The 13085-nt window shown below is 35.4% G+C and overlaps 1 protein-coding gene across 2 annotated transcripts in view; it reads left to right on the top strand.

Annotated features, from left to right (window-relative positions):
* Positions 1 to 13085, top strand: part of mRpS9 (mitochondrial ribosomal protein S9) — a 430030-nt gene that overhangs the window by 233895 nt on the left and 183050 nt on the right. For both annotated transcript variants that reach the window (XM_081729930.1, XM_081729921.1), the window contains exon 9: positions 3471 to 3586. In XM_081729930.1, coding sequence (XP_081586056.1) covers positions 3471 to 3586 — 116 coding nt within the window. The remainder of the gene's footprint in view (positions 1 to 3470; positions 3587 to 13085) is intronic.

The following is a 13085-nucleotide window of genomic DNA, read 5'->3' as shown; positions in this document are numbered from 1 at the left end:
AAAAGTATTGTATCATGAAGGACGTGCTAAAGGTTATGGTGGCAGGAAATAGACGATATGAAAACAGATAAATTGTACATGAAGAGGTTAGCGAAAAACTGTGGAGCATAGAAGCTTCTCACCTGCAACAAGTGACGTGCCAGTAATGACAGAATACTTGCGATGATGATTCATAAAAACAGTGAAGAACATAAAAAGTGTAGAAAATTGAGCTATGTAGTATCTATAAAAGGCTATTAAATGAACTAATAGCCTTTCAGACCTCTCCTATAGTGTTAAAAGAGGTGGATAAAGATCAGCTTATGAATGCTTATTGATAAGCTTATTTATTCTAGTCTTCACGAAAACGAGAAATAGAATGGTTAATAAAACGCCTCGTACTAAAAGTATCGTTCAAGTTTCAAAAACATCTCTAAACAGACAGAATATCAACAATCATGCTTTGTTTGTGAGGTTCTTTAGTGACTTGCTACGATATGCTTCATATAAATCTTACATGCATGTAACGTTTATGCTTGAACACGTGTATTTTTTATGACTATCATAGGCGGAAAAAGGCTGATCTTTATCCACCTCCTTTAACCTATACGAAAGGTTTTGAAAGCTTTCGTGGATACTTCCTGGCCCACTTTCTATACTTTTTAATATTCTTCATTGTCTTTAAGTCATTCACTAAAATTCAAAAAGTAAATAATACAAAACCAAGAAAAGAAACAATGTTACATTCCTTTAACTTTGCGAAACGTAATGAATTAGATAGATGACAAAGAACGCAGTAACAAAATCAATATTTTTGAAGATGCAAGACTTGAAGTAATGTTACATTTAAATCTACCCTCATCTACCAAAATTTACCTAAAAAAGTAACGTATACAAAAATCACTTCCATTACTTTATTATAGATTCAAAATTCTATACCCTCTCATCTCATCCTTTGAAATGAAATGAAATCTTTAAGTTTTACGTCCCTCGCTTATGCCGGTTAGGCTAAAGGAAACGGTGAGGATGAGAGATGAGTGAAATGGTGAAATGAAGAAAGTGGGAAGAAACGGGAAAACCCAGAGAAAACCCACGAGCACGATGTTTATCCACCACAAACTCCACATAGCACGAGCTGGGATCGAACCAGGGACCCCAAGCACCGGAGGTGAACGCTATATCATCCTTTAAGTGCCCAACTATGACGACATCATAAACGGTGCGTCTATTTATAAATTTCTGATCTATAAGAAAAGGTTTGAAAAAAATTGTAGGTACTATCTGGCTCACTTTCTACATTTTTATGATCTTTCTTGTCTTTAAAGTGTTCAATAAAATAAATAATAGTAATAATAATAATAAACTAGGGCGAGTTTGGCAAAGAGCCTTAATAAAGTAATCTGTGTTGACAGGATTGTTTGTAGCGCAGTTTAAATATAATTTAAAGACGTAGCATATTTTATATAATTGATTTAAAGACGTAGTGGATGGATCACAGGTGATGCATATCCGCCAACACTTTGGCATTGTTTCCGGTGAGTTCGAAACGAATAACATGCCAAAAGTAATCATACATGTTACTGTGATTATATTTTATTCCAGGCAATAACCGTTATAGTACAAGAACGAATTCTGATTCTGATATAAAGTTGTGAAAAATACAACTTTGATGATGAAATAAATAATAAGGCATGAAAAAATATCTTCAAGTGGCATTCATTCCGAAAGTAAGTTTTATCTTTTTTTCACAGGGAAGCTTTGATACAAAATGACAAAAACTACGTCATAACAAAATAAAATCTTTTGGCTATTTTTCCTTATAATTGCCATTGGTATTGATACGTTTGTCGTACCATAAAATCAACTTCAAGAAACCTGCCTGGTGAAAATTTATGCCAAGCAATTTCAGGAATTTCTTCACAGCTTATTGCGACTTTTCGTTGCTTCCGAAAGTGCTGTTTTCAATTTAGGAAGAAGTGTAAGTTTAATGGGGCTAGATTGGAGGAATAAGCCGGATGATTCAATCTCTCCCATTCCAAACAACAAATGTGTTTTGCATTGTCTCTTGCTGTGTGGCGTCCTGCGTTGTTGTCTAAGAACGAAATCACTCGACTCAAGGTCTCTTGCATCGAACGGCGGATTTCAGTTTGCTTAATGTGTGGTAATAGCATGCCGCGTTGACTGTTCTTGCAGTGAGGATCAAGTAATGTGACACCCTTTACGTCTTAAAACAATGTCAGCACAGTCTTCATGCAGACTGAAGATGTTACCACGTTATTGAGGCTGCCTTGTTCTTTGGAGTAAAAATGTGCACCCGGTCTTACGACTGTGATGGTCCTGAACAGGAAGTTATTGCCTTCGGTTTCGTACCTCATCGGGTGTTTGGGGCCTTTTACCATTCTTACAGTCTTTTGATCAGGGGTGAGATCTCTCGGGATCCATTTTGCCGACACCTTCAGTTATTCCAACAAGTCGTGAGTCAGTCATATGGTGGGCTTGAACACGTCCAATACTCAATGTGGGTGCGACATCAGAGTCATTTACGCGCCTATTTGCTAATACTGTTTTGTGCATTCTGTCGACTTTGTCGCAGTCTTGGACGTGGAGGGGTGCCCAGATTATCATCTTCCATACACACCCTCCCTTCATCCAACATTGCACACTAAATTCCGGAATATGACGTCGTCTCCGTAGACGCTCTGTAGGTGTTGGTGAATACCTGAAACACTGGTTTCACGCGCCCATTCATAGCACATAACATGCACTTCCATATGTGATCACGTTTCCAGCACACGTCTTTCTGCCATATCGGCTTGCACTCGACTGAGCTCAGTCATGTTGGTCTGTGCTTATTCATCGACACTCCACGCATGTGCCATTACTTCTGTGCTATCGCTTCTCTCGTCGTGACTTCAGGAAAGATTGTATTTTGTAACAATAAACTTTTTTTCAATTTATAATACAGTTTCCTGTGAAAAAAGTTACTTATTTTTGGAATATCCCTTGTACATGAAAATAAATGTGAAACTCATATCGGCCTGTGTTTTTTCACCTTCCAGCTGAGTTATTTAGAAGCACGTGTATAATTTAGAAGTACACAGTTTAAATTATATGTATAGTAACAAAATTACTTAATTAATTCATTAGACTTTGCTTCACATGCGAGTAGCTTAATGGAGACTGAACTTCTATTAGGATTTCAACTCAAGTCATGTATCTCAAAGAGAACGTGAAAATCACTTGGTGATTGGAGTTTTGGTTTTATGCCAAAAACAGAAAGAAAGAAAAAAACTCTAAAGTTATCCAAATATTTATTTACGAAATTGAAGTAGTAATACTGATTTATTTCCACTTGGTGAATATGAAACTCCTGAACAATAGTTATAATTTAGTTACGGGCTTTCCGGTTGAAGCCTGTTCTTTATACAAAGTTTATTTCTAATCTGGTTATGGAGATTAATTTCTCGTTTGTTCTTGTTTTGTTTTCGTAGAATGCTTAAGGAAGAGAGCATATGCAGAAGTAACAGTCAGAGTGCCAGGTACAGGCAAGATGAAAATAAATAACCAAGACATAACCTATTTTGATGATGTACAGTGCAGAGAACAGGTGAGTAACGAACTTTTTATTTTAGAACAGAGTTCTTTTCTGTACTTTTTGTTACTTAATTATGTTTTTATTGTAAATCGTGAAATATGGTATTTTAACAATCATTTTAACTTAAATGTTAAGTCGATTCGACATTGTATACTTGTGACCCGACGGATTCAACGTGAACGACGCACCTTAACCAACGTGAATGAAGTCCTTTGATAATAAGTTTTCTTGTGCCAGAAACAAAAACTAAAATTGCCGCTAGAATTATTGCAAAGAAAACTAGTAAATGGATTACCTTACTGACCTGAGAGAAGCTAATTTTTTACGTGTCCGATGTTCTGTTCTTCGCAACTAGTTATCCCCCAAAAATGGTGGAGGTAGAATATACAAAGAACTACTGCTGCTGCCAATGATAAAAGTGCTCACGCGCGGAAAAATTTCTAATTGTGCTTTTTATATTAATTTGAGGGCGTTAAATCCAATAAAGCAATGAATTTTTAAACATATTCTTCCATAGCGTTACAAGAAATATGATCTCAAAGCTGGGATATTCATATTTATTTATACCCAAACACTTTAAGGTAATTTTTGTTTTGTCTCCATGGCGGAAATGTTTTAAAATAGTGATCAACGTAGCTCATATTAAATTAAAAAATAGTGCTTAAAGAAAGTTAAGTTGGTTAAGAATTTGTACAGATGTATCTGACTTGTGATTTCCAGTTTTTGAGATAAGATATTAATGTGCAAACAATATCCAAAACCACTAAGCGGTATCGAATTTCAACCAAATTTAACCTATTATTTTATATGTAGATACTTAAACTATTGTGAAGTAACTGTGAAGTATAGTATCACTCAAAAGTAAATAGCAAAAAGGTTTATTTTAAAGAGGCTTTTGCAGAACTTTCAAAAGTTTCGTATATTGACACTTAACCGAACTAGTGAAACGACAAAACTTTTTAAGTATTACCCAAAATATAATCTGGAGGAGTGTCGAATGCTTGCTACTGAAAATACAACGATCAGTTGAAAGTTTTCCAATTTACTGATCATCTACCTGTTTTATTCAATGAAAGCTACCTAACACTCAAAGTAGAAGTCATCTTGTTCCACTGTCTGAAGTAACTTTTCGTCCAGTTTTTCGGTCCTACACTTATACGAGTCCTCATCCTTGGGGAAGAATTTCTCCACTGGAGTTTCCAGCACTGAAGAATTCCTCCACTGGTTGTAGAAACATCGCGAGCTCAGAAAGTAAGCCATGGATTGAAACAAGGTAATAATCTAAGCATGCAAGGTACAGGTTATGCACTGGATGTAGCACTAGTTCGATTTCTTAAATTCGTGGAATTTATTATTGGTCGTTGGAAAGATCTGATGATTTATGTTGTCCTTTTCTCTTTCTGTTTAAAAACCGCACATTGGCATACGTTCGCTCCAACTGTTCGCAGTACAGATTTGTACTAATGGTTCGACCATTTACACGAACTAATCGTAAATTATCTCGTATAATTTCACCATCTTTTTGTGTTTGAATGGTACTGTTTGGCGACAGCTTTCGACTTCCTGTTGTTCTGTAACTACTAGTTACGTACGGTAGGATTTTGAAAAAAACGTTTCGTCGCACGTTATTATTCACTTCAGGAAATGCAAATCACGCGGGCTTTCCACGAGTTTCTTGCACACATCCACTTGCTGAGATTAATTCGTGAGGTATATTTCGACAACTCCAAATTCTTTTATCAAGATCCCGAAGATGGCAAACACACTTAAATGACTATAAAATACTGTGCTCACCTTATAACCTTCGAGCTAACTGTCTCTTTGCCCGGCACACGACCTTGGAATCCAACGTTTCGACCTACCTGACTTTGGATTTCGGAAAGATTCTTGCAGTCCGAGCGAAACTCGGGGTTTCTGGGCTCTGTGCTGTGATCAGGTGCCCCTTCATCTTTCGCACAACGAGTGTTTCAGATTGCTTCTGCGGCGTTATTTTTGCAGCTGTCAAATCATTCACCGAACAAATCACTAAAACAGCCTTTCAGGGCACAAACTACCAATATCTGTACCCATGATATTGAGCACTTTCGACAGCTTGAACTGCTTTGGTTATGTAACATATGCTCGCCACAAACGGTGGACGTATGTCAATATTGCAAAACTCAAAATTCACTCTTGCATCATCGCACCAAAGCTGCTGACGATAGAACCAGCAAATTCATAACCAACCCAATGTTCGTGCTGTTTTTATTCCATTCGCTACAACTGTATACAAACAGGCAAATGTAGCGAATTCCTCCCATGTCACCAAGTACACGAATGTAGTAAATGTTGACATGATTTCATTGGAATCCTTGAGAATACATGTTTCAGCCATAAATATATTCCCACTTCTTTTTCTCGACAATTTTGTCAGGTTGAAAATCCACAATAGTGCAGTTGTATGCTTCCAGTGAAGGGTGAGGACATTATTGCGGCTTTACGGAAATTCACACAACTAGTCTTGGCATTGTTCAAAACGAACTGCATACCAAAGAGCGTTTGAATTAAAGTTGTGAAATTTTGGAGACAGCGGTGTCTGAAACTAACTTCCTCAAATGAACTGGCCAGAAAGTTAAATAACGAAAAACGTGTAAACCTAAATAATATTTTATTTATTTCATTTTATGGGAAAGGTCGATGAAAAAGCTGCGAGGTGCTCAGAAATATGACACAGCAACTCAAATCTATAAAGTATTTGTTGCCTGCTCCAGTCTTGGTACAGGGTGTCTACTGATACTGGAAATACTTGAATTATACTGGAATTTAGTTTTGATACTGGAAATACTGGAATTTTGATCCACATACTGGAAAAATCATGAAACTGGTAATTTGTCAACAATACTTTTTTGTAATAGTTTTAATAGTCTTAGAAACAATTTTGTATCCATTAAGATTGTAAATTTTTCCAGAGCAAGACTTGTATACATTTTATAATTAGACATTTATAGCAGTGGGTGGAGTGGAGGGCTGTGAGGGGAGTTAGGAGTTCCTTTAAAAAATGTTTAAAAATCATTGTATTTCAAAAAAAAAAAATCAAGATTAACTAAATTTATTAAAAATAAAATATTCTTTTGATGGTAAAACAATTACAAACCAAAAATCATCAAGAGTGTGATTCTTCCTAAAGAACTTTTAAAAAATAATTGTATTAGGTACAGGAATTTTGTTGACAGTTATACTGAATATACTGGAAGTATACTGGAATTTTGAAAAAGAAACTCAGTAGACACCCTGTGGTAGCGTGTCAAACATCCACAGCTAAACAATATAGGAAAACTTTTCAGAAGTTCTACTGCTTTATAGAAAACAAGTGACAACCTAACAGGAAGTATATTATTTGAATTTGCGGAAGATGGTGATAATGGTAAACAACTTGCAGCTAATGCGTTAACGCTTTTGGCTAACTGTTAGTAATGCGAAAGTTTTTCGTATGCACTTCGAAATGAAGGACAAACCAACTTAAAATGGCACGCTTCAGAAACCTGCAATATGGTGTATTTAACTCCTAGATATAAGCGATTTGTAAAATTTGTGACACAGTAGCTATAAGAAAAACGGAAAATAGATAACTAATATACAGGTTCAACAGCAGTGAGTACCTTATTTAAGGATAGGTTCTGTTTTTTAATTAAAATAAAAAGAATTTAAAAGTGACCTCTTTGAAAGTATACTATGAATATACGAGAATAAAAATATAATCTTAAATGTTATATGTGAGTCAGTTCAGTTCTATATTGATATAAGGAAGGAGGTTCAAATGTACACGCTATTTAGTTATGAATAACTCTGGCGGAATGGATTGACGGAAGCGTCTCCCGATAAGAGTTCTATGTTTCTGTTTTGTGTAGGTGGCGTGAGTGAAGCAACATGGCTACAAGGCTGACGTTTGAAGAAAGAAGGCAGTCTTGAGGTACATGAAATATGAAACCATCAGGGAAGTGCAACGACAATGGCAGAATGAATTTGGAACACAACCATCGACACGTTTAACACTGTCCAAATCCGTTCTAAATTTGAAGCCAACTGTTGTGTTCCAGATGTGCACAGAAAACATTCTGAACGACCTGTCACAGCAATAAATCTTGCTAACTCCTGTACTGTGTTAGAACAATTTACTCGCGCACTACAAAAGTCTGTGAGACAGTGTCTCTGTAAACTGGTATGAATCATGCAAGCGTTCGTCGCATTTTGAGGGCTGCAGAGTGGAAGGTCTGTATTTTCAAAATTGCTGCACGCCATAAACGAAGACGACTCAGATCATAGATTGGAATACTACGAGTGGTTGCAAAACATAGTGAACAACGAGGTTTGCAGAGATGACCTTGTGGTCTGATGAGGCCACATTCAAACTCAATGGCACAGTAAACGTACACAATTATGTCTACTGGTCCGCTGTAAATCCGGAAATCCACATGGATAAAGCCGTTAATTTACCCGGAAGTGAATATGTGGTGTGGATTGTCTTATCATAGTTTGATTGGACCGTTCTTTAACAGCACAATTACCGATGAGGAGTACCTGCGGGTACTAGAGACATCCATTTTGCCTGCCATCAAAAATCTCTATGGGCACGAGAGGTTTTATTTCCAACATGATGGTACCCAACCACCACTACCATCATCTTGTCATGGAGTTACTCAATGAAAATTTACCCGAACGATGAATAGGTCGAAAAGAGTTTGTTGAATATCTCCCACGTTCCCGAGACTTCATATAGCTAGACCTTTACTTATGAGAGACTGTCGAGAACGTTGTGTATAGACAAAAGCTTTGTACATTGCATGATTTACGAACAGCGATTGAACGTTCCTGTAAGGTATCGAACTTGGCATGTTGTAATCATCAGTTCGTGCAGCAGTTCGGCGGCATCTCCAGTGTATTGATCCTAACGGCTAACATTTTGAATATGTCAACTAATATCGGCTCGTCATCACTCATTGCAATGTAATAACGGAACATTAAATTATAATACTGCCAAAAATGAGACGTTCCCGTCAATCCATTTGAGAGTTTTCACAATTAAACAGTGTATATACTTTTTGAGCCTTTCTCTCTCTCTCTCTCTCTCTCTCTCTCTCTCTATATATATATATATATATATATATATATATATATATATATATATATTGTTATTGATACATGTACGGAATCGTGAAATATTAATTATTTTAATAACATGCAGTATAGAGTTCACTGTTTCAAAAAGTACAAATCTGGCAATAGTCATGGGATATTTGTCCAGTCGTAGATCGAAAAACATGAATCTCAAAATATTCACAATTAACGAACATATTAACTCCGATGATAAAAACAGTGAGTGTTTGGGGAACGTCAGCGTTTAGTGGGAAACGTACAGGAAGAAGAAAAAATATGTGAGGGTTTTCAGACTGTTGTTTAAGCAGTCTTAAAAGCTAGTAAAGGTGCAGTTAAAATATTTGTGTGGTAATCTTCTACGGCAGTGGATTTTAATAGAAAAATTTCCGCATCTCATCTAGCTAAACTTTGAAATGAATGTGGACCTATAATTAATCATGCGTCTAATACTTAGGTGTAGAGTTATTCTTTCCGTAAAACTCACTCACTAATATTACAAAGGCGCGTGTGGAAGGTAAAGAAGCCAAAGTTGGAATATTAAATAATAAAGAACTGAGATTCATGTGAATACCCATGCTTGGATAAATTTCTGATTGCACTTTGTTACTAATTTTAGGACATAAGATATCCGACTACCAGGTCACGAGAAACACTATTTCAGAGTTGGGATATTGATTACTCAAAGCCGGAATATAAATTAATATAATATCCTAAGTTGATATAAATTATTCAAAGCCGAAATATAAATTAATATAAATATCCCAAGTTGAGATATCATTTTTCTGATTACTCCGTGGATAAATATGTTTAAAAATAATTCCATGGAATTCATACCGTCAGATTAGTATAAAAAGCAATTAAAAATTTGTCCAATCGTAGGCACTTGTGCTGTTGACACGAGCGGTAGTTCTTAATTATTTTTAAGAGTTTAAGTGAAAAATTAGTATGTTGTATAAAGGAAAAGAAAGAAATAAGAAAAAATCAAGATAGAGAGAATCTGGAAGAATTTTTTGTCTGTATAATATGAGAAACCTTAAGACGAAGAATTTAAGAAGGTTTGGAAGATACATGAAGAGCTAATAGAAGGTAAGTGACTTTTTTTCCTATTGTATTATTTAGATGCTGACGTAATAACGAACAATATTGACCTTGAAGCTGCGCTTGAATGTTAGTCTTTGTTTCGACTATAAATATATGTATATATATATATATCGTTGTTATTTCGTGACATAAAAAGCTGCTGAAAAGTTTGTGCATTCATGTTAAAATTAATAAATATACGCGAACACTACAGAGTGGTTGAGATAGCTATTGTTTTCATGATCCCCATTTATAATCATAAAACTGTTCGTACGTATTTAGCTCTTCGGATGATACGTAGAAAAACAGGTTACGTTCTTTATTTTTGCAAATCATGTCCGCATATGCCGAAAGACATTTGCAAATGTGCATCTTGGGCTTGTAACTTGATGCTGATGTAACTTGATTAATATACAGGTTGTTTCAAAACAACACCGACAACGTTTGGGAGGTGATTCCTGACACCAAGATAAGACAAAAAGTATAGACCAACCTGGGTGCACAAATGCTTCTTTTCGGAGTTATAGGCTGCCGAAAACATGAAAAAATGAAATTTAAAGGTCCATAGTGTAACGCAAAGTCTATGAATAATAATGCAATCCTGGAGCGGAAAACACCAATTTGTAACGTGCTTATTTTTTGGTATATTTTTATAGCGTTACAATTCAGTCACAGCCCGAATATTTATAATCTAGTCTACCTTTTGTTACCAAAATCCATTTAAACGCACCATTTTGGAATTCCTTTTATTATAATACGTAAAGAAGGAAACTTTTACACCCTTTAAATAACATGCATGTAGATTATACAAGATGGATCCTTTGTTATATCTCTCGTTGCTATATCGACCAAATAACATATCGTCAGATTGCTATATTAACAGAACATCAATTATATTATCAGAAAAGAAAACCAATCCTCGTTCTTTTTTTATATATTCTTCTTCTTCTTCTTCTTGCTAGCCTGTGAATATTTTAATAGCACGTATTGCCCGTAAATATAAGTAAAGATGATAAAAATACAAGTAATGACATACACAATATCGTTATAATAGCTCCCACACTATACTATCTACCGTAGTCGGGTGAAGACTTCACTTTGGAACTAATATGTGTTCTATTCAAAAAAAAATACATGTTCCAGAATCCTAAGATATTCACGCAACAATTTTTATAGAGGGAGTTTGGCTACAGGCATATAATTTGAAGTACTCACCAACTACCTCTACAAAAATTGTTGCGGAAGTACCACAGGATTCTAAAACTTGGATATTTGGATAGGGCACATACTAGTTCCTCAGTGAAGTTTCGACCCGACTAACGTAGGTCACATAGTTTTGTAGCTGTGAGCCTTTAAAATTCATTTTTTCATGTCCTAGGGAGCCTATAACTCCGAAAGGAAGCATTTGTGCACCTAGGTTGGTCTATACTTTTTGTCTTACCTTGGTGTCAGGAATCACCTCCCAAACGTTGTCGGTGTTGTTTTGAAACACCCTGTATTTTCCTTCACATATCTCATCTGTTACAGGCATTTTATATTTTAGAAATTTTCTACACCAGTGTTTACCATTTGGTCGTCCGAGGACGCCTAGGGGTTCGTGAAACAAATTTAGGGGGTCTATGGCATTACGATATTTACAACTCATAACACAATCAAATTTGCAAAATTGGCATTTTATTATATAAGCTCTTCGATGCTGTGACGTTACTCATAAGTCTGTAATAATTAGAGATGCAAAAAAAGCCGGCTTTTTTGAATCGATGGTTTTTTTTTACATAAAAAGCCGGCTTTTTTGGGAAAAAAAACGAGAATTTTGGAAATTTTGGCTTCATGATTTTTCTATCTAAATAGCTTTCTTATAGTATATTCTATAGTTAGATAAGAATTCCATGACCTGAATGTGATATTTCGCTCTGAAATTCACCATCAAGATGGATGGAGCACATGTTCTACGAATTAAAGCTAACATGAAGAATGTAGTATTTGAGGGTAATTTTAGAGGCTATTTAACTTTATTTTAACTTTTGAGTTATCGACATCTTTTTTCTTCTCTAGTTTGTCATCCGTGTTTCATTTCTAAGAGCTTTTAGTACTCTAGCTACTAGCGCAAAAGTTAAACTTGACCGTTTTTCTATTTATCCGTCAAACCGTACTTCCACATTTCTGTTATACTGTAGCTGTGAAGTGATTTAGCAATAATTTTCCGGACACAACCTTGAATACCAATTTATACAAATAATCAGTAGCGGATTTAGAAAAGTACTTTAGAAGGGTTTTTTCTGATTGTTTCGTTTCCTAAAAAGTCCTAATTTTATTTGGGAAGTGCTTGAAGTTTATGAGTACAGGCATAACTAATATTTCGTTTCGTTTATATGTTTAGCAATAATCTTCCGGATACAACTTTAAAAATCATTTTATACTGAGAATCAGTGGCGGATTTAGAAAAGTATTTTGGGAAGGGTTTCTTACTAATGTTTAGTTTTTTTTAAACATTCGTAATTTTTATTTGACGGGAGCTTAAAGTTTATGAGTAAAGGCATAAATAATAGATATTTCGTTTGTTGCAGACATTCCGTAACTTTGGGGAACGGGCTTCATTCCGAAAGACCGCCCCCCTAACCTTCGCAAAATCGTCACTGCTGCTAATTAGTAATAATAACAATTTAAAAACAATAAAAAAGGAAGTCGCCCAACTCACAGTACACGCACTATTTCTACATTCACAGATGGAATGAAGAAAAGCTTTGTCAGAATGGTCGAATGCTGGTTGAATCCCGGACTTCCCGATAGAAGCGCAAAAGCTAATCACTCAGTCATGTTTGTTGTGCAGTTGTCTTTAGCTTAACTTAAATATATTCCGTAGTCTTTTTTTTGGGGGGGGGGGAGTTCCGTAATGATATGTTGAATCCCTCTTGTTAAAAATTCAGAAAACTTGAGGATTGGGTAAACTGTGATGGTGGTTCTATAAAACTTAACTGTAGAATTTCAAGAATATACAGAACCAAAAGCTCTAGATGTACAGCCTTTAAGTGTATCATATAAATCTAAGTATTTCTCTTATGTTTTATTTTAATTTTATTTTGTTTCAAAAAGAGGGTATGGAATATTTTGAAGTAAAAATACTACATACTATTTTGCTAGTTATTTGTGTATTTAAAAAGAAGTGTTTACTTTTAGGGTTGGCTGGTTTACACCAACTTTTTTTTTTTTTAATAACTGGTTTAAACCACAAAAATAAAAAGAATGAAAAATGCGAATCGTGTGAACTTCATGGTAACGTTTCCAGATATCAAACCAC

This window comes from Thermobia domestica, chromosome 1, assembly GCF_964235325.1.
Source record: "Thermobia domestica chromosome 1, izTheDome1.hap1.1, whole genome shotgun sequence".
Lineage (NCBI taxonomy): Eukaryota > Metazoa > Arthropoda > Insecta > Zygentoma > Lepismatidae > Thermobia > Thermobia domestica.
The sequence above is the reverse complement of the archived record's forward strand: the minus strand, read 5'-3'. Positions and strand labels throughout refer to the sequence as shown.